Genomic DNA, 18,448 nt, shown 5'->3' on the forward strand with positions numbered 1-18,448 from the left:
ATGGAATAAACTATTAGCATTCCAGATCTGGATGAACAGTGCTTCCAAGTAGAGAAGCAAGGCGCGTTCGAAATGGTAGAAGAGCATGAAGGCCGAAGCAAGTCGATACACTCAAGTGGTACTGCCATGCAGGATCTTGGAAACGTTGTGAGGTCGATGGTATATGAGGATCAACAGATGACAGAGATCAGCGCGCAGCGCGCTGCACTCGTTCTCAGCGTGGCGCGATGCGCAAGAATAAACCTGCAAGACCTCGACTGTATGTGTCAAGTGCTCTCGAGTCGTCATTGCGACGTCGAGACCACGGCTGGTTGCTGTGTTGTGGTAAGTGAGATATCAAAGTGTCAGACGTGGTTGGTCGAGGTGGTCGAGTTATGTACTCGTGTAGCACATTCACAGTGAAGGAAAGAGCGGATGAGACGCGAAAGCGCAGTAGCTGTCCGGAACTCGCTTTCAAGAAGTACCAAAGGAGCTACGAAAATTTACGAAGCAGAAGACAACAATGCTCTCCTGTAAAACAGCGCCTTGCCTGCTTAAAATGAAATGAAAGAAGAAAAAGGTATCATCAACCCCACAAATATCTTATGCACAAGAATCTCGAGATCTCCCAAATCCATCATGCATCATCTGAATTCCTCCATGAACTCCTTGTGGAACTTGGTGATTCTGCCAACCCACTCGGTGCCAGGAGCAAGGAAAGTGGTTCTGAAGTGCAGAGTTCCCTCCTTCTGTCCAAAGCCACTTCCTGCAACGACACAAACACCAGTCGCGTCGAGCAGTCTTAGACAGTAGTACTCATCTGCTTTTCTGCCTTCTTGTTTGGCCTTCTCGATAGCCTTGGGAGGAAGAGTGATGGTGGGGAAGAGGTACATGGAGCCAGTGGGTGACTGGCAAGACACGCCTTCCATCTCGCGGAAAGCCTCGTAGAGGGCGGTGGCACGCTTCTGCAGGCCGCTGAAGATACCGCGCTCTTCAGCATGGTAGGTCTCGTAGGACGGGTCTCCTTCGACGGGTGGCTCGACCATGAGGGAAACTAGGCACTGTCCAATGACAGGAGGACAGAGCTGGATGCTGACATACTTGTAGATTTGCTCGGTGACCTAAGGCGAGAGGTTAGTTGTTGATATGATGAGTGTGCGAGTGCTGCAGAACACACCTTCTCGTCAAAGCCGACAAGCTCAAAGTAACCACCACGGTGACCGCACTCGCCAATCATACCCTTGCTGATGCTGTGCAAACTGACAAGCTCGAGAGTGTCGAACTTGCCGTCCTTGTTCTCCTCGCTTTGCTGAAGCTCCCTAAGACATTGCTTAAAGCTGGTGAACTTGCCCACAAACACATTGGTTTGGTAGACTTCATCGGCCATGACGACCAGCTTCTCCTCGGCAGCGAACTTCAATACTGACTTGATGTCCTCGACTGTAAGAGTTGCGCCGGTGGGGTTACCGGGGTTGATGATGACGATGCTACGAACGCTTGTACCTTCGGCCTTTGCCTTGGCGTATGATGCGCGAATGGCGTCGAGATTTGTGCCCCAAGACTTCTCCTCCTCGAGTTCGTAAGGTACGCACTTTGCGTTGAGGAGAGCAAGAGTGGCAGTGTAGAGAGGGTATTGCGGGATGGGAACGAGGATGCCGGAGTTTGCATCGGCGCACATGACGTTCATGAGAGTGCTGACACCGCCCGAAGCACCGGCAGACAGGAAGATGTTCTCAGGGTCGGCAGGGAAGCCGTCTCTCTTCTCAATGAAGTTGGCGACACTGCGACGGATGCCAGAGGCACCCTTCGAGGCCGAGTATGCTCCCACGCTCTTAACATCGTCCAGTAGTGTCTTTGCACGATCAATGGCGTCTTGCTTGTAGCCGAGGGTCTTGGTGAGGACATCGGGGTGCTGGAGAAGAAGAGGGTTCTCCATCAGGGACAAGACCTGACGGAAGAAGGTAATGGGCTTCTGGTCGAGTTGTTGGGGGTTGCCGATGTTGGCCGAGATGATCGTGTCGAAGGGCAGCGAGGCATCCTTCTTCTTCAACTGCTCGCGGTACCTTTCGCTCTTGACAGCGAGCTCACCACGCACGGCGTACTCGGCTTCGACGACATTCTGATTGATGTTCTCGATTGTCAGGCGTCTCTGGCGGGGTGTGGTCGAGAAGGTGCGGTTTGACTGTCCCTGGAGCCATGCTGGGATCGGTAGCGAAGACATGAGACCTTGTGAAGCCATGATGGTGGTTCCTGATGCTGGGGAGATGGTCGAGCGTGGGGAAAGGTATGGGGACAGGGCAGGATATGTAGATAGGCGATGCGGCACAGAGTGAACCCCTCCAAACCTTGTGGTCGCTCTTCCCACGGCAATCCTGTATGACGACATGGCGATTGTCCGTCACACGATCCAAGGACAATGAAGGGCGATTGGGGCAGTCGGCAAGTGAGGGAATCTGCTCACTTGAAGGGCCTCGATCAGTGAGCCAGGGGACTCTACAATCAGCCTAAAAAACAAACCAGAGATAAGAAAACCCAACAGCCAACATGAGTCAATCATTCTCCGCGACTCCCCCGAAGGGCGCATCGAGTTCGGTAAACAACGCGCTTCGCCGGCCCGTGGTCCGTCGATCTCTCTGCCGTGCGGGGTACATTTTTCGAGCCCGACCTGTATCTTATCACCATACGACTCGACACTTCGCGTTCGTGAACCCCTTCAATGGTACAGAGTCGACTTGTACGCCAATAATTCGGCGAGTTGATTGCAAAACCTACGACAGTAGACGCACATGTCATGTTCATCCTTCTTGAAAGCGCCAGCTTTGGAGCAGCCAATGAACACGGCATCGTCAAATCAGTTCTGCGAGTCGCGATATTTGACATTATCGATGATTCTTATGTATAAGCCATAGGGGCAAGCTGATCGAGTATCGGTGGGTACCATTCTTGTGTAGGATGACTGAACTCCTAGAGCGGCGATCGTGCTATGGACTTCCACACCACGATTGATCACAACATCTGGCACCCTCCGACATGATTATCTGGACTCGGGCCAGGCTCATAAAACGGTGTCCGGATCCGGCGTTACTGACCAGCGGTACCATTGTGCCAACTATCGCTATACCGCCATGAAAGAATCATGTCCTCTGGCGTTGTTCTTTGTGCACTTCCTGCCCATAAAGCGAGTAGCCCTGGACAGCCCAAAATGACTTCCTTCTTAGTACAATCACACAATCACCCTATCACTAAGTCGATAATCATCAAGATGGATGGATCTGGTTATAGTGTGGCCCTTGGCAGGTGGCTATGCGCGCTTCAAGAGATACACGAGAAAGGAGATAAAGCAGATCTCCCTATAGAGATTCGCCTGGAAATCTTCGGTCACTGGTTGAGAGATCACCAACCACCCTGGGATATTAGAGACGAGATACGAATTCCAGACTGGGTAACGCCCATGTTTGAGGACGTGTGGTTCCGAAACACCGAGTTCATTTTACCGGCATTCACTCTTACTCCAGGATCTTCCAGACAAAGCGCTGCAATGTCGCTCGAGGTTCATGTTGCAAGCTTTCTCGATAGGCTATGCAGACGCCAACGCGCGCATGCCACACCGGTGACGGTCGAAGTGGTCGTTGATGTGCATGCAGATCTCAGACTCAGTCAAGATTCTATTCGAAGGTTGCTTCTGGTCGCATATCATCTAGAAGCCCGCAAGGAACTGCTCAACATCAAGGTCGTTGTCGATACAGATAGCCACAGGGGAAAGCTCGAAGCCAACGAGCTTATTGCAAAGCCTCTCAAGGACCGACTACAAAACGCCTGCTCGACAATGCAACAGTTCAAAGATGGTAGCATGAACATGGCACAAGTGTACGACTCGGTCGGCCGAGTCCACGACACATTGGGCCTTCAAGGCTTTCCACGTGAGAACGTAGCAGCAACAGTATTGAGTGAGCATATAGTCTGGACGCAGATCTATCAAGTTGGGGCGATGCACTCGCGATTAGTACTTACGACTAGATGTATAGATTTCATGTATGATGTAGAACAGAAGGAAAAGGCAGAGGTGAAGGAAGAGCAAGAGAGAGCGAAACAGGCATGAATTTACTAAGAGAAGGAGGTAGAGTTAGAGGCCGATTAGCACTGTATCCAGAGTGTCGAATGAAGAGTTGTAAAGCAGTGGATGCTATTTTCATGTGAGACAACAAGTCGATGAAAGAGAAGAGAAGGTCAAGAATAGTGGTGGTATAGACGGCATCGAGGCAGAGGGCTTGGCATGTGACGCAAGAGAAGCTTCCCGAATCGGCCTCGAAAGTCGAACGATTTTGTGAGGTGTTGATCATTCGTTGTTGTGTCTCGCCATTTCTTTCGCTACCACCCTAATACACACAAATACCTATCATGGCCAAGGGAGAGAACAGCAAGAAGGCTGCCGGCAACGCCAAAAAGGCCGAGGTCGCAGCCCAAAAGCAAGCCGTCGAGAACCAAAAGAAGGCAAAGGTTGAAGAGCAAGAATGGTCAAAGGGCGCAAAGGACAGCTCTAAGGCGTGAGTTCGCATCCTCAGATCCTTCACAATCTCGTCGCCGTACTGAACAGCCTTTCCTCCAGTGCTGCCGCCGCCGACAAGAAAGCCGAAGCTGATCGCAAGAAGGCCGAAAAGGCTGCCCTCCTCGCCGAAGAAGATGCCTCCCTCCCAGCCAAGAAAACCGGCAACGCAAAGACCGCCCCAAAGAAATCTCGCGGTCTCGATCTGTCCGGCCTCGATGGACCCTCGTCGCTCTCTTCGCTTTCTGCAACCGGTATCGATAACGCCCTGGATGCTTTGTCCCTGACCGCAGGCACCTCAGACAAGATCGACCGTCACCCCGAACGTCGCTTCAAGGCCGCCTACACTCAATACGAAGAACGCCGCCTGGAAGAGATGAAGGACGAGAAGGGTCTGCGTCGCCAGCAAAAGATTGAGCAGATCAGAAAGGAGTTCGAGAAGCACCCTGACAATCCTTTCAACCAGGTCAATGCTACTTACAACAGCACGAGAGAGGATCTTCAGACCATTCGCGAGAGTGAGAAGTCCAAGATCGAGAAGAGACTTGGTGGTTCTTGAGCCGGGCGAGAGACAGCATAAAAGAGCAAAGCAAAAGGTTGTGGCTGTTTTGTTTTGCGGCTACGAAGATATTACTATAACGATACCCTATGCATAACTTTAGATAGAACGAAGAAGACATGACGGGCGCTGAGATATGCGTTTCTCGCATGATCATCGAGATTTCACCCGATGCTCGTGTAATGCGTTATCGTGTGTAAATTTCATGGCTGACACTCGATCGATCATCTTGAACGGACATGGTGAGTCTGGTATTCACGATGTTTTATTGTAGACCGGGTTCGAGGATCTCCAGGACATGCTTCCCTTTGGAAGCTCTGAGCAGCTTGGCGAGGGTTGTCCAGCTCTAGGTCGCCAGCTCAACACTGGCAATCATAGCACGACAAACATATCATACACCATGCCTTCGTGCTTGATCCACAATACGTCGAAGTTCTCAGCAAAACACAGACAAGGTACGCGATGCGCAGGTTGTTATGACGCAACTGTGACCGCCGCTGCAGCGACATGGGCACGACCGAAGTCTTGCCTTTTGAACGAAGTCTTAGACTTCAACTCTTCTGACCTTAACTGACATTGCATCTGCGCATGCAATCGCCACATCTGTTGCCCGCTGATCACAACGGTGGAACCCATCAATCTGACAGTAGGTAGACATGTGTGCATGAGACGAGCATAAGCGCGAACATGCCGAAAGAAGACTCCACCGATCAGGAGCAAGGCTCTAATGAAGCTACGCTGAGCGGCGTCTCAACAAGTCGAAGCACAGAATCCAGGAGAAGTGTGGGTATCAATGCATCAAGAACAGATTCAAATGGCCGCGCTTCTGCATCGTCTGGTCTACGACGCAGAACATCCACTACATATCAGAAGCATCAGCACGACCAGAACGAGCCCTACTCGACGGGTAGAGATCTGAATGGCAAACCTATCTTCACTCTGGCGGGCCCAACTTCTCAGGGTGGTCAAAACGGAGGGCGGTCTCAAAATCAACATCAGCCATACATAGAAGATGGCTACATGGAGCTCAATCCTGCGTACTACCAACCTGGAAATTCAAGACCGATCTGGGGACTGGCAGATCCTCTGCCACGAATCGTACGTCCCGGTACCAAGCCGTCAGATGAGGAGGTTAAATCCGGCAGATTAAGGCAGGACGCGCTGCAGCCTACCGAATCGCAAATGGAACAAGGCTATGGTCTGAGGTTAGACCTGAAGAAAATGATCCAGGACATTCATGACGCGACCAGAGATAGGGAAGAAAAGTATGCTGAAAAACATGGTAAGAACCAACGCCACCAAGACCTCAGCGAAGATGACGATGAGAAGGAGGATGAGGAGGTCAATGACGAAGACGTCGAAGCTACACATTGTCAAGGAGAGGAAGACCAAGTATCATTGAACAACATTCGAGAAGAGCTCCACAATCACCACACGCTATGGGCGGTGTTCAGGACCAAACTTCGTGAGCCTCTTGCCGAAGTTCTCGCCGTGAGTCTGATCGCTTGTCTCACCTTATCTCGATCTCTAATCGATTTAGGTGTTTGTTTTGATGACGATCGGTATCTGTGCCAATGTAGCACATAATCTCGCACAAAATGGCTCCAGCGATTCAATGGCCTGGTCGTGGGGATTGGGGACGATGACTGCAATTTACATCAGTGGAGGTGTGTCTGGAGGTCATCTCAGTCCTGCAATCACCATCATGTTCTACATCTTCCGTGGCTTCCCGAAAAAGAAGATACTTGTGTACATCTTCGCCCAATTGCTTGGAGCATACATCGGTTCACTCGTCGCGTATGGCGTATACCGAAATTGTATACTCAATTACCTGGGCTCTAAGCCGGACCAGATGACACAGGTCTACAACTCATTTGTCACGAACCGCATAGAAGGCGTGGCGGATGCTGCCTCGGGCTTTCTGACAGAGTTTGTTGCTACAGCATTCATGAGTATTGCTGTACTGGCTTCTGGTGACGACAGCAACGCACCTCCTGGAGCGGGAATGAATGCGTTCATTCTGGGTCTCGTCGTCAGTATCTTGACTATGGCTTTCTCGGCCAGTACGGGCGCCGCGATCAATCCTGCTCGCGATATGGGACCTCGCCTAGCGTTGATTACAGTTGGCTTCGATAGACATGAACTGTTTGGAGACGGCTGGTGGGTGTATGGTGCTTGGTGTGCTCCGATCACCGGTGCCATTGTCGGCGCAATACTCTACGATGCTGCAATCTTTGTAGGAGGTGAATCGCCTGTCAACTATCCTTCACAAAGCGTCAAACGAGCTGGGAGGAAGGCCAAGGCGAGGTGGAGGCATAGGTTCACACGCAAGGGGAGATAGCGGCTTCTCCTTGCATACACTATTGAACACGAGTCTCAGAGCCTCCGAGATTCATGTTTACGCGAGGCATGTTCAGGGCTCATGCAGATTCCCTGTGTGGTTAGAGAACACTTATCAGTGGTGGCTGTCTCAACAACCAATGCTGATAGAGTGCCTTTCCAGCAAATGGTCATTAGCTTGTCAGTTCAGTTGTCTGTGGAATACGGGTTGGTCGCACATGGAGCCTCCATCGGCCCTCTATTACTGCATAGTATTCTTTCTGATGTCTCACCAAGAAGATGCGCTTTCATCAACTTTAACTATCGCTACAGAGCACTGACACATGTTCGGCATGGCCAATCAGATGGGCGTACCCGTTGAGATGTGGCTGAACGATCACTAACAACGGTCTAGCAACCGTCCCAAAACGGCTTCAAACTTTAGCAATAATTCCGCCAAGATATAGGTTGGCCTCCATGCTTCTAAGCGGACGTGAGACCTTCTCGAAAACTTATCACAAACGATCAGAGACAGTTGTCTCGCGACGATGAGTTTCAGCCTTACACGCACAACGTCTGTTATACAGCAGCTGTGTTCGGTGGTGGCCGAAACAGTTGAACTTCAGCTCGAAAGCCATCGCGACAGCAGAACGCCAGCGCTTCGAACATAATGACAGCAAACTACAGCGAACTCATAGGAGCATTCTGAATCAATCTTCTGTGTCAAAAACTCTGTTCGTACTCAACTGGATTTAGACGACGCCTCGTGACTGCCACAGTCTACCACGCGAACGAGCTAAGCGCTCCTTCTCCAGCCTCATACGTCGTATCCAAGGTACAGCCATCGCGGCACAGAGCCAAGTTCACACACCACATGCTGGCAACCATGGCTCACCATGTTCATGGCATGCAGAAACCACACGGAGCGGCCGGCAGGAAGTATGCTTGTCAGGAGACTCGACATTTGATCGTGACGGCTTGACAATCGTGATGATGGACAGAGGGATACAAAAGCCGAGAGGTTCCCCATCAATAAATGAGAAACATAACAGAGACCTCTGGAGTATTGAAACTTTCACTCAATATGCGTTCGACTTTCTTCATCCCCACCCTTGTGGCAGTTGTTGCTGCTCTGCCGGCCCCTGCACCCCAGGAAATCAACCTTGATCTTTTTGCTCAGGTCCCTACCCCGACGGTTGTCCAAGCCACTGGACTTCCTACGATTGTCACCTTTGATACCAAAGCTCTTCTCGCCTCGGCAACCAAGGCTTCCTCTATCTCGGTAGCCATCACTGATGCTGCTTCCTCGACTCCGAGTATAGTGAAGCGTGCAGTCTGCTCACCTCAACCCTCTGGCTATGGACCTGTTACCAACAACCCCAAGGACGACGCTGCTTCGTTTCTGGCTAACCCTGTCTACGCCAATGCAGCCAATGCCGCCGCGGTCCCTGCTGGATATGCGCAGACATTCCAGAACTTGAATGCCAGTAGCAGCGCATATGGCTATATGGTACTAAAAGAACAAGAAAGTATATTAAATATAAAGACTAAAGCGTGTGTTATAGGGGTTCACTTACCTTCAATCTTACAGCCCCCAAACTTGCGCCACTAAGTGTAAGTCGTCCAAGAATTCTTCCAGTTCTCCCCGAATTCCCAACGCGCCGTGTATTAACAAGAATTACAGGTAACGCCATTAAAGGATGCATGGGAATCAACATCTACTTTGAACGCGACCCAAAGCTTACTCCCGACGCGACCTCCTGCCCCAATCCCGCTTCCCTGACTCAAATCAAGGTAAATGTCATCATTTCTCTATCTGTCTGAGCTATACTAACCCTCCATAGTGTGTGTACTGGGGAGGCCCTGTGACGGTGTCCAACACCAAGAACTATGGCAGACAATGGGTCGGCTTCTCCGTGGTAGTCGCAGGCTCCAACGGCTACGTGAACCAGAACATCGCCGCACCTTCTGGTTATTCGGACGCCAACTACCTCGGAAACGCAGCCATCGCCGCTCCTTACGATTCGCTGGGCTACAACACTTTCATGGGAGCCAAAGTGTTCGCATCAGGCCCCTTTAACGCAACTCTCTGTACCGAAGCCTGCAACGCACAAAATGTGTACAACCTTGCCAACCCACCAGCCGATGGCAGCCCAGTTCAAACTTGCCAGTTTGTCAATACCTACATCCTGAGTTTGAACAGCAAGACGGCATTGGGCCAGTACTGCGCCATGTACAGCTCCGCCTGGGCCAACAAATACGCAACTAACGTTGGACAATGGCAAGGCAACGATCGCTACACTGTGGGCTTCTCGTACTCCTTCTCCAACGTCACAAACCCTGGTACCACACCCAACAAAGCCGCCGCGATCGCTCAAGCCAAGGTCGAAATCGCCGCCTCAACTCTCCAAAGCTACTGCAGCACTTTCCTCGGCTACAACGACTTGAACGCCTACGTCACTGCCACATCCACCAAAATCCCTGTATCCACCGTCACTTCCACCACAACCTTGAAAACCAAGGCCTCTTCGTCTGCAACCTCGACTTATTTGTTAAAGTCTTCTTCGTCGTTGTCAAAGCGCGCTGTGGTGGCTTCGTCTTCTGCGGCTTCTGCACCTGCTGCGTTGACCAAGTACCCTGCCAGCATTTTGTCGAGTGCTTGTTCGGCTTTGGTCACTAGTGTGGCTAAGACTGCTACTGTTACCGTGTCGACTGCTACGGTCACTGGTGCTACCAGCAAGTCTACGGTTGTCAAGACTGTTACTACTACTACCAAGTAGAGTTGGTTTGGGGATGATATAAGAAGGAGGTAGATTGTAGTATGTGGGATTCGTGATTCAAGATGTTCCTTATACTCTAGAGTGTTTTTCTTTGTTAATGTCTGTAATTCGGATTAGATATTTTCTGTTTATCTTCTTGAGAGATGGTTTTCTTGTGTTGTCACCGCTAATCTTAATGCTTGTAGGGGTTGTTGTATAAGATTTAATTATGTTCATCACACAGTTCTTGTAGTGAACCCCCTACAGGAGACTCTTGTATGCGCGTTAGATATTGCGCATCTGTGTCCATATCTCATGTGCTGTATCCACAGCGCCAATTTTCTATGGCCGCGGGTGACACTCCTTCACGCGACGAGAGAGTGCGTCGAATGGGGTATACCAACATCAATAACTTTTACTAGGTATATGCTTCTATCTAACATCGGTCGCTCATGCCTTAGCCACACTTCCAACAACCTCACTATTCTCCCTACCTTCACCCTGTCCAACAATATGCTCAGCACTCTCCCTCTGCACGCCCATCTGCGTAACATCATACCCGTTCTCCACTAGATACGCTCTAAACTTTCTATCTTCCTCATCAATAGTATCCTGCCCAATATGCGGCAACAAGAAAAACGCAATCCCCGCAGACAAGATACAAAGCGCCGAACTGACAAAGAACGGATACTGACCCGCTTTGATGGGGTCTGTATCCTTGTAGCGATTATAGAGAATAGCGAGCACCTGATCACCCACAAAAGCACCGATTTTGCCGATTGCGGCGGCGATACCGTAATATTGGCCTCTGACGGCGGTAGCGCAGGATTTGGAGGCGATGAGGCCGATGTTGTCGCCAGGGCCGAATTCGCCCAGGGCGAGGAAGACGCCGTAGACGATTACGAAGCCGGCGACGTTGGAAGGGTGGGCGAGGTAGCTGTATACGCCTGCCATGATGAAGCCCACGATTCCTTGGGCCAGGACGCCGATGCCCAGGGTCAATTTGGGACCTAGCCAGTCGCTGACGAAGGAGCCGCCGATGCAGCCGGGGAGGTAGAAGAGGTAGATTAGGGTGGTCCAGCCGAATGATTTCCAAAGGGGAGCGGTTTCGCCGAGGAGGTTGTCGATGATGGTCGAGCTGAAGAGGGAGAAGGAGTAGCCTGAGAAGTCGTAGATGAACCAGATTAAGGAGACGATGGTTAGTCGCCACCAGTAGAACTTTAGAACCAAGAGCCATGGTGTTTTTGCTTTTGCCATTGTTTCGCGGCGGTAGGCTTCAGGTTCGTTGAGTTTGAGACGGAGGTATAGGAGGGACAGAGGTGGAATGACACCGAGACCTAAGCAGATGCGCCAGGCGGCGCGGAGGTGGTCTTCTCCAGTACAGAGAACCTACGACATGCGCCTTAGCAACTGTGGAGAGACAAAAGCCAATGAATGACGAACAACATACCACAATCATAGGCACCAACGCGGAAACCACAAAACCGATATCAATCTGCACATTAGTAAACAGAATGAACCATCTGTTTCTGGTTCCACTTTTGAGTTCTCCAGTGCTTTCGGCACAGCCCACACTTCCTGCTGGGTATTCACCGCCAATACCAATACCCAGCAAGAAACGCCATGCAGTCAAGGCAGCGAAGAGACCAGAGCTACTACCGCCAGCTCCATAACTGCCTGCGCTAAGAGCGGCAAAGAGAATCAAGATGACGGTACTGGCGAACAGACTCCACTTGCGAGAGTAGTGGTCGGAGGTGTAGCCGAAAATGAGCATCTAGGATATATGTGAGACCGAGAACTACGACACAAGCCAAGTTGAAGAAATACTCACACCGACCACGGTGCCAGCAAAAGTGATAGACGAGACGTTGCGTTGGGCAGGGGAAGTAGCATAGGAGGTAGGATAAATCTTTCCAAGCATTGTAGAGACAAAACCAATCACACCGTTCAGGTATCCATCACTGAAGAGACCAGCACCGCAAGCAATGACTGGCCATAGACGTTCCCATCGGGTCTTTTCTGTTTCTTCGTACGAGGTCGAGGGTTGTCCTTCGTAGTCGGCGGATGGTTGCTCTCGGATAGGTGCTGCTTCTGGGGACGCATTGCCAGGATGTTTCTCGGTGCTTAGTGGCCGTTCCATGGCTGCGAATGATACGAGTCTGAAGCCTTGAGGTTGCAATGGGTGTTTGGCAGTCGCGTTGGGAGATAGGACAGGATAAGGTGCGGATTAAATGCAGCTGCTACCAACAAAAAGCTGAATACAGAACACCAGGTAAGATCTCAGGATCGCAGTAAGAACACAGGTGTAAAGGATGGATGAAGGTGTTGGCTGGTAAGTGTATTTGTGATACCCTCGAGTGAGAAAGGCAGGAGGCGATGCAAGGAAAAAAAGGTTGCTCGCCGAGGGGCACGCGACCACTTTTAAAGACGTATCTTATGATCTGCAGTTGAAGATGATCTTCTTGAACGATACCGCAAACTTGGCTTTTGAGCCAATTGGAGTGTTTCCAGCAAGAGTGCTTGATAAAGCTTGGTGGATGTTCGGCATGTTCGGCATGTTCGGCGAGACCAATGGTATCCAAGCCCCCGAGCTAGGAAGCACCCATTAACCTGTGTTGGGGCTACACCACAATCTAAGATGGACAAACAGTGTCGTCGCTTGCAATATGGAACATATGGTCTCTGTTGAGTATACTACTGAGTCTCAACCATAGTTTCTGTGGAAATGATGCCTATATCGCAGAACTTCTATGATATACCAGGTGTCTATCTACCGGTGATCCTCCACAAGCACCCAGCAGCCCCACCGTCATTCCCGCCTCCCGTCTCCAGGCCCGAAAAGCTTGCAGTTCGGCATCTCGCCCCCTTCGCCGTCAGTCTTAACACACATGAACCACAAATCACCACGAACAAAAAACTAGAGAACAAAAACGTGCTATCTCTGCAGTAAAACCTTTTCAGCGATCAACTACCGATACATCTACCATAAGATCACTACGTAGACTTGCTTACGCGGTTGAGGCGAATTTTGTCAAAAGAGCATCATCGAGGGAGTTTTGCATCCTTCCGTGGTGGGCACGGAACGATGGCTAAGCACGGTCGTTGGAATGCCAGAATACATGACACCGTCAAGGCTTCAAGGTCGTCATCTGGGGTACACTTAACAGAGACATTGGGTGCAGTGAACACCATCAAAGCTACTTCGCTTGAAAGGAATAAATAGATGATACATCTCCACGGGTTATGCGGTATCGCCACGATATGACCCTCGAGACACGGATACTGCAGTAGATTTGCTCGTGGAATATAAACCAAAGAAGTCTGAACCGAGAAGCGACTTGGAAATGGTAGACACAAGATTGACATGGATATGATCCCTTTTCCGATTTTCATCCAAAGCTAGCAGCCCAGTCCACGCCTGCGAGCGGATCGAACTTCTTCTTCGGAGGGATGTAGGCTTGAGTAGTGACTTTGGCATAGTCTTTGTTGCCATAAAAGAGCATCTCGGCCCCATTGGGTAGATCCATGTCCAAATCGTAATATCTCTTCGCCCACTCGGGCGGATATGCATTGAGGAAACCCAGTTTGCCAGCCGCTTCGCGCTTCTTCATACTCTGGGTAGGGCCTTTCCCCTTCAAGACTCCAGCGTAGGTCTTGGGCCGGTTTGCCTTTTTCTTTTCCTGTTCCTGGATCCAAGTAGCATTGCCCCATTCTTCCATGCCGAGATTGTGTTTGGGTGCACGCTCTCTGATCAGCTTCAGTAGCTCGGCTGGGGTAGGTCTCTGCTCTGGCTCGTGGCGCTGGCACTGCCAGACAAGGTCGATCAGATCGTCGCTGTACCTGAAATGAGGAAGTTTCTCGAATCTGGGTGGCTCTTGCTTGATCCATGAATCTTCCATAGCTACCAATGAGTATTTTTCGTGATCCATGCGTTGTTTCAGATTCATCAGACACTCGACGATGCGACCTGTTTGCCAGATATTGGTCCAAGAGTACAGAGGTTTGTCCGTGATACCTCGTTCGACCCCGTATTTCGTGCGTCTTCTCATCTCGGGAGGGAAGAAGCCCGCTGTGGCATCATGAGGGTAAGTAGCTTCGTGCCTGTCGTCCTGACGCGGATCTTCTTTGTAAAGGATGTGGCCTGCGCCAAAGTCAGACAACAACGGTTTCGGGTAGATTGGATACTGGTCTCCTCGTTGCGAGTCCAGCAGTATGTCCAGTGGCTTCATGTCTAAGAACGCAATGACTTCATCTTGTTCTTGACGTGCGTTGGGTCTTGCCTGTACCACGGACTCCAGGTGAAGCAAAGCTTCGGCGATGCACGTGAAGACCCACCAGATATAGGGTTCGGGGAGTGGGTGCTCCGGATGTCTTATCTTGGGGTTGAACTCGTCCGCGACGGTATGTTCTTCGATCAAATTACTGAGGTCGCCTGCGTGCAATAAGTCCAGGTAAATACGCCAGTGTGTGCGTTTTACGCTTCCATCCTTGTTGTATTCGTGCTTGTCGCCTTTCTTGTAGCCTCGCAATGGAACCGTGTTAGTAGCAGAGGCATGGTTTCTGTTGGTCATCAAGCCCTGCAGATAGGCCTCTCTGAGAAATCGTTCGTCAGCTGTCGCTTTGCCTGGTCTATCAGGATTGACACCGAAGTCCATTCCTTTGTACACGAGGTCTTCGTATATGCCTTTGTAAGCTGGCGGCTCGATTGTACTTTCTCCATACCAGAAGTCTTTGATGACCATACGATCAAGAATTTTTTGGTTCTCATCGACCTTGAGCCAGTAGTGTATAGCGCCACTGCCTCCAAGGGCTAAATGAATACTCCCCATCCAGGTGTGGTCTTGAGACAAGCCAATGGGGTCATCCTCCCCGAGGGGACGTCCATTGTACAATGCTGCCATGATGATAGCTCCTGGACAAGTGAACAGCAGAGAAAAGGAGCATGGACCCGAGAAACAGACTAGGTATGGCGTTGAACAGCATGTTGAGTGATGATTGGGTCATCGTACTGGAAATTCTTTGTTGACTCGACTGATCTCGTGGTGGCCGGATCCGGCCATGACTCAATCTGGAAAGTCAAGCAAGAAATGCATGCAAAAGATGTTATCACCTCGAGTACAAAGAAGAATTACTCTGCGCCAGACAATTTCAAACATAGCAAATCACCTGTGGATAGCACAGGCTGAGATGTCATCGCGAGGCGTCGGTTGCTGGAACAGCGAGCAGCAAGTAACATGCGACAAGGTCAACAAGAAATAGACAGGGAAATGATGATCAAACCCAGTACCTGCAATGTTGAATGGAGCCAGCTAGAAATGTATATGTCGTGCAAGGTAAGATGGAAGGTACGAAGGAGAAGGTGTGCCGAGTCCTGTGGTATAGGGATTGTCCGATCTCGGCCCGTGGAGCCTCGATCACCTAAAGAGCTTTAACGACGAGCTCCATGTAATAATACCATCATTGCTGGAAGATTTCAACTCCACCATCATCTCGTTGACTTTCGAGGAATCGACAAAGTTGCATCTCTTTCATCTGTGCATTATCACATATCTCGGGAGATAGAGTGGGATTGAGACCACATATCACAATCTACATTTTCCGCTACCATCAGCAAGCACCAACAGAAAACCACCACAATGTCTTCCAACACAGGAATCTCTCCTCATGCAACGGCCTTCATCCACTCCTACGCCACAGCCACCTCTGTGGCCTCTTCCTCCAAGCCCTCAGACCTTTCAGCAAGCGCCACACAAATGTCCTCCCACTACCTGCCCAACCTAATCTCCTTCACCCTGGGCACAAACACCACCATCAGCACCCAAGAGGAAGCTGCAAAAGGCACCCTCACCCACCTCCAAAAACTAGTCAAAGCAGGTGTAGGCGCCGACATCAGGATGATCAGGGTAGCAGTCAAGGAAGTAGGCGAATTTGCAGCTACGGTGTTTGTGACGTGGGAGTTGGTTGTTGATGGGGTTTCGATTGCTGATGAGGAGAAATTGAAGGGAAAGGAGGGAGAGGGGAAGAAGAAAGCAAAGGGTTGGAGGTGGAGAAATTGTTATGGGTATAGGAGGATGACGAGGGAGGTCGAGGGGGAGGAGGTGGTGGACAAGGAAGGATTTGAGTATATTGTTAGTGATGAGGAGGTTGGTGAGTTGATCAAGAGGGTGCCCAAATACTTCGAGTCTTAGAGTAGTTTGAAAATTCATCGTGCTGGGCTTGATACATTTTGTGTGATTTGTAGTCGTCTGAATTCTTTCTTTTTATGCTAGTACATGGTATCTCCTTTTGTTACTCCAATCAAGCAATCTAATCATCACCACCGCCCATCTGACCACCTGATGTCGCAGCCTTCTTAGCACCACAGATGTCGTCAACTCTGAGCAACAAGCAAGCCGACTCGACGGCAGTCTTGATACTCTGCAACTTGACGGCCTGGGGCTCCCAGACACCGAGCTTGTGCATATCACAAACCTTACCGGCGTCGCCATCGATACCCCAGCTGCTGTTGTCGTTTGACTCTGCGTGCTTTGCGCGTAGCTGAGTGAGGACGCGAATGGGCGAGTTGCCAGAGTTCTGGATCAGGGTGCGAGGGATGACTTCCATGGCTTCGGCAATGGCGCGGTAAGGCCATTGGGCTACACCTTCGACACCCTTGGCGAGCTGTGACAACCGTACGGCGACGGCCATCTCGGTGGCACCACCGCCGGGAGAGAGGTAAGGGTGGAAGACGACATTGCGGGCAACACCCATGGCGTCTTGGAGGTTGCGCTCGATCTCGTTGAGAATGTCTTTTGAGGGACCGCGGAGGAGGATTGTGCAGGCTTTGGGGTTTTGGCACTTGGTCAAGAAGGTGAAGTACTCGTCGCCAATCTTCTCAATCTCGAAGAGACCGCACTGGGTACCAACGTCTGACTCTGTAAGGTCCTGGACGGTGTTGACAATGGTGGCGCCGGTAGCACGAGCGATACGGTTGTTGTCGGTCTTGCGGACACGGCGCAGAGCGGTGATGTTGTGCTTCATAAGGAAGTGCTGGGCGAGGTCGGACACACCCTTCTCGGTAATGACAAGGTCGGGCTTGACGGCGATGATGGCGTCGCACATTTGCTTGACCTGCTCCTCCTCGATCTGCAGGATGCGGTTCCAGTCCTCCTCCTTTGTGATCTCGATGTTTGTCTGCGACTCTCCCTTCTTGTACTCGAGTGTGCAGTCAAGCAGGACGATACGGGGGTTCTCGATGCGCCTCCTCATCTTGGGGTGGGTAATGTCCTTGTTGAGCATGACTCCATTCAAGACTCTGCTGTCCTCAATCTCACCTCCGGGGATCTTCTCGACACGAGCGTAACGCTTGATGTCGACCTCTTGCTTACCACCACCACCGCTGTACGAGACGGTGCGCACAGCAGTCAGGGCCAGGTTGCACATCATGTCAGACCATCTTGAAACGAATTTTGTGCCGATTGATGAGGAAATGAGCTTGTACATCTGCTCGTCGTCCGAGGTGTCGACAGGGACTGAGACGTCCTGGATGACCTTGAGGGCATCGCTGAGGGCGCGCTTGAATGCTTGGATGATGACGACGGGGTGGATGTTGCGCTCGAGCTGAGGGAGGGAAAGGGCGAGAATTTCACCGGCGAGGATAATGACTGAGGTGGTGCCGTCACCGACTTCCTCGTCTTGTGTTCTGGCCAGCTCGATCATGCTCTTTGCGGCGGGGTGGGCGACTTCGATTTCTCTCAGGATAGCGTGACCGTCGTTGGTGAGGACGATACCGCCCATGGGGTCGAGCAGCATCTTCAACATGGCCTTGGGACCCAGACATGATCGGATGATGTCTGCGACGCTGCGAATTGTCAGATGGACGCCGATAGGGGAATGACATGTATAGCGTACGTCTTTGCGGCGGTGATGTTGGACAGTTGGGCTTTGCGACCGAATTGGCGCTCACCACTGTTGGTGTCTGAGTTGTCTGGTCAGTATGTATAGCAGAGACACCAAATGTGTAGGATGCTCACTCATGACCACAACGGGGGCCTGCATCTTGACTGTCTTGTTGCTGGACTACAGTCCAAACTGGCAACTAGATTTCTGGTATAGACTTTGGTAAAGAAGCTCTGGCTTGATGCAGAGTCGACTTGTATGTTGTGTCGTCGAGAGATGCGGATAAACTATCTGTTTGGGCCCTTTGAGTCTTTGACCAGCAAATGCAACTTTTGGAGAACAATAAACGCCAAGCTCTCGGAGGTGTCTGATGCATATATAAGCACAAGCTCGATTTGTGCACAAGCACAG

The 18,448-nt window shown here is 50.9% G+C and overlaps 10 protein-coding genes across 10 annotated transcripts; 6 read left to right on the top strand and 4 right to left on the bottom strand.

Moving 5' to 3' along the window:
* Window positions 1-623: 623 nt before the first annotated feature.
* Window positions 624-2,218, bottom strand: M436DRAFT_44198 (PLP-dependent transferase; the record flags this gene model as incomplete). The annotated part of the gene is made up of 2 exons (XM_013573095.1): window positions 624-1,100; window positions 1,157-2,218. The coding sequence occupies 2 exons, from the start codon at window positions 2,216-2,218 to the stop codon at window positions 624-626; spliced, it is 1,539 nt and encodes a 512-aa protein (XP_013428549.1).
* Window positions 2,219-3,181: 963 nt separating this feature from the next.
* Window positions 3,182-4,078, top strand: M436DRAFT_62709 (uncharacterized protein; the record flags this gene model as incomplete). The annotated part of the gene is made up of 2 exons (XM_013573180.1): window positions 3,182-3,926; window positions 4,005-4,078. The coding sequence occupies 2 exons, from the start codon at window positions 3,182-3,184 to the stop codon at window positions 4,076-4,078; spliced, it is 819 nt and encodes a 272-aa protein (XP_013428634.1).
* Window positions 4,079-4,377: 299 nt separating this feature from the next.
* Window positions 4,378-5,081, top strand: M436DRAFT_80745 (DUF1014-domain-containing protein; the record flags this gene model as incomplete). Its single annotated transcript, XM_013573323.1, has 2 exons — window positions 4,378-4,523; window positions 4,586-5,081. The coding sequence occupies 2 exons, from the start codon at window positions 4,378-4,380 to the stop codon at window positions 5,079-5,081; spliced, it is 642 nt and encodes a 213-aa protein (XP_013428777.1).
* A 1,020-nt stretch (window positions 5,082-6,101) lies between these two features.
* Window positions 6,102-6,668, top strand: M436DRAFT_44308 (uncharacterized protein; the record flags this gene model as incomplete). Its single annotated transcript, XM_013573112.1, has 1 exon — window positions 6,102-6,668. One exon carries the CDS (start codon window positions 6,102-6,104, stop codon window positions 6,666-6,668), a length of 567 nt encoding a protein of 188 aa, XP_013428566.1.
* A 55-nt stretch (window positions 6,669-6,723) lies between these two features.
* M436DRAFT_71751 (aquaporin-like protein) lies at window positions 6,724-7,422 on the top strand (the record flags this gene model as incomplete). The annotated part of the gene is made up of 1 exon (XM_013573246.1): window positions 6,724-7,422. One exon carries the CDS (start codon window positions 6,724-6,726, stop codon window positions 7,420-7,422), a length of 699 nt encoding a protein of 232 aa, XP_013428700.1.
* Window positions 7,423-8,529: 1,107 nt separating this feature from the next.
* M436DRAFT_21602 (uncharacterized protein) lies at window positions 8,530-9,763 on the top strand (the record flags this gene model as incomplete). Its single annotated transcript, XM_013572907.1, has 4 exons — window positions 8,530-8,910; window positions 8,966-9,014; window positions 9,085-9,194; window positions 9,245-9,763. Coding segments are annotated over 4 exons (1,059 nt in total), but the record flags the coding sequence as incomplete, so codon positions are not given.
* Window positions 9,764-10,609: 846 nt separating this feature from the next.
* M436DRAFT_44038 (putative MFS phospholipid transporter) lies at window positions 10,610-12,299 on the bottom strand (the record flags this gene model as incomplete). Its single annotated transcript, XM_013573058.1, has 3 exons — window positions 10,610-11,548; window positions 11,610-11,933; window positions 11,991-12,299. The coding sequence occupies 3 exons, from the start codon at window positions 12,297-12,299 to the stop codon at window positions 10,610-10,612; spliced, it is 1,572 nt and encodes a 523-aa protein (XP_013428512.1).
* A 1,249-nt stretch (window positions 12,300-13,548) lies between these two features.
* Window positions 13,549-14,988, bottom strand: M436DRAFT_44464 (uncharacterized protein; the record flags this gene model as incomplete). Its single annotated transcript, XM_013573146.1, has 1 exon — window positions 13,549-14,988. The coding sequence occupies one exon, from the start codon at window positions 14,986-14,988 to the stop codon at window positions 13,549-13,551; it is 1,440 nt and encodes a 479-aa protein (XP_013428600.1).
* Window positions 14,989-15,795: 807 nt separating this feature from the next.
* On the top strand, window positions 15,796-16,347 carry M436DRAFT_80750 (uncharacterized protein; the record flags this gene model as incomplete). The annotated part of the gene is made up of 1 exon (XM_013573324.1): window positions 15,796-16,347. The coding sequence occupies one exon, from the start codon at window positions 15,796-15,798 to the stop codon at window positions 16,345-16,347; it is 552 nt and encodes a 183-aa protein (XP_013428778.1).
* A 118-nt stretch (window positions 16,348-16,465) lies between these two features.
* Window positions 16,466-18,196, bottom strand: M436DRAFT_43924 (t-complex protein 1 subunit gamma; the record flags this gene model as incomplete). The annotated part of the gene is made up of 3 exons (XM_013573032.1): window positions 16,466-17,999; window positions 18,050-18,116; window positions 18,172-18,196. The coding sequence occupies 3 exons, from the start codon at window positions 18,194-18,196 to the stop codon at window positions 16,466-16,468; spliced, it is 1,626 nt and encodes a 541-aa protein (XP_013428486.1).
* Between the last annotated feature and the right edge of the window lie 252 nt (window positions 18,197-18,448).

This window comes from Aureobasidium namibiae, assembly GCF_000721765.1.
Source record: "Aureobasidium namibiae CBS 147.97 unplaced genomic scaffold scaffold_6, whole genome shotgun sequence".
Lineage (NCBI taxonomy): Eukaryota > Fungi > Ascomycota > Dothideomycetes > Dothideales > Saccotheciaceae > Aureobasidium > Aureobasidium namibiae.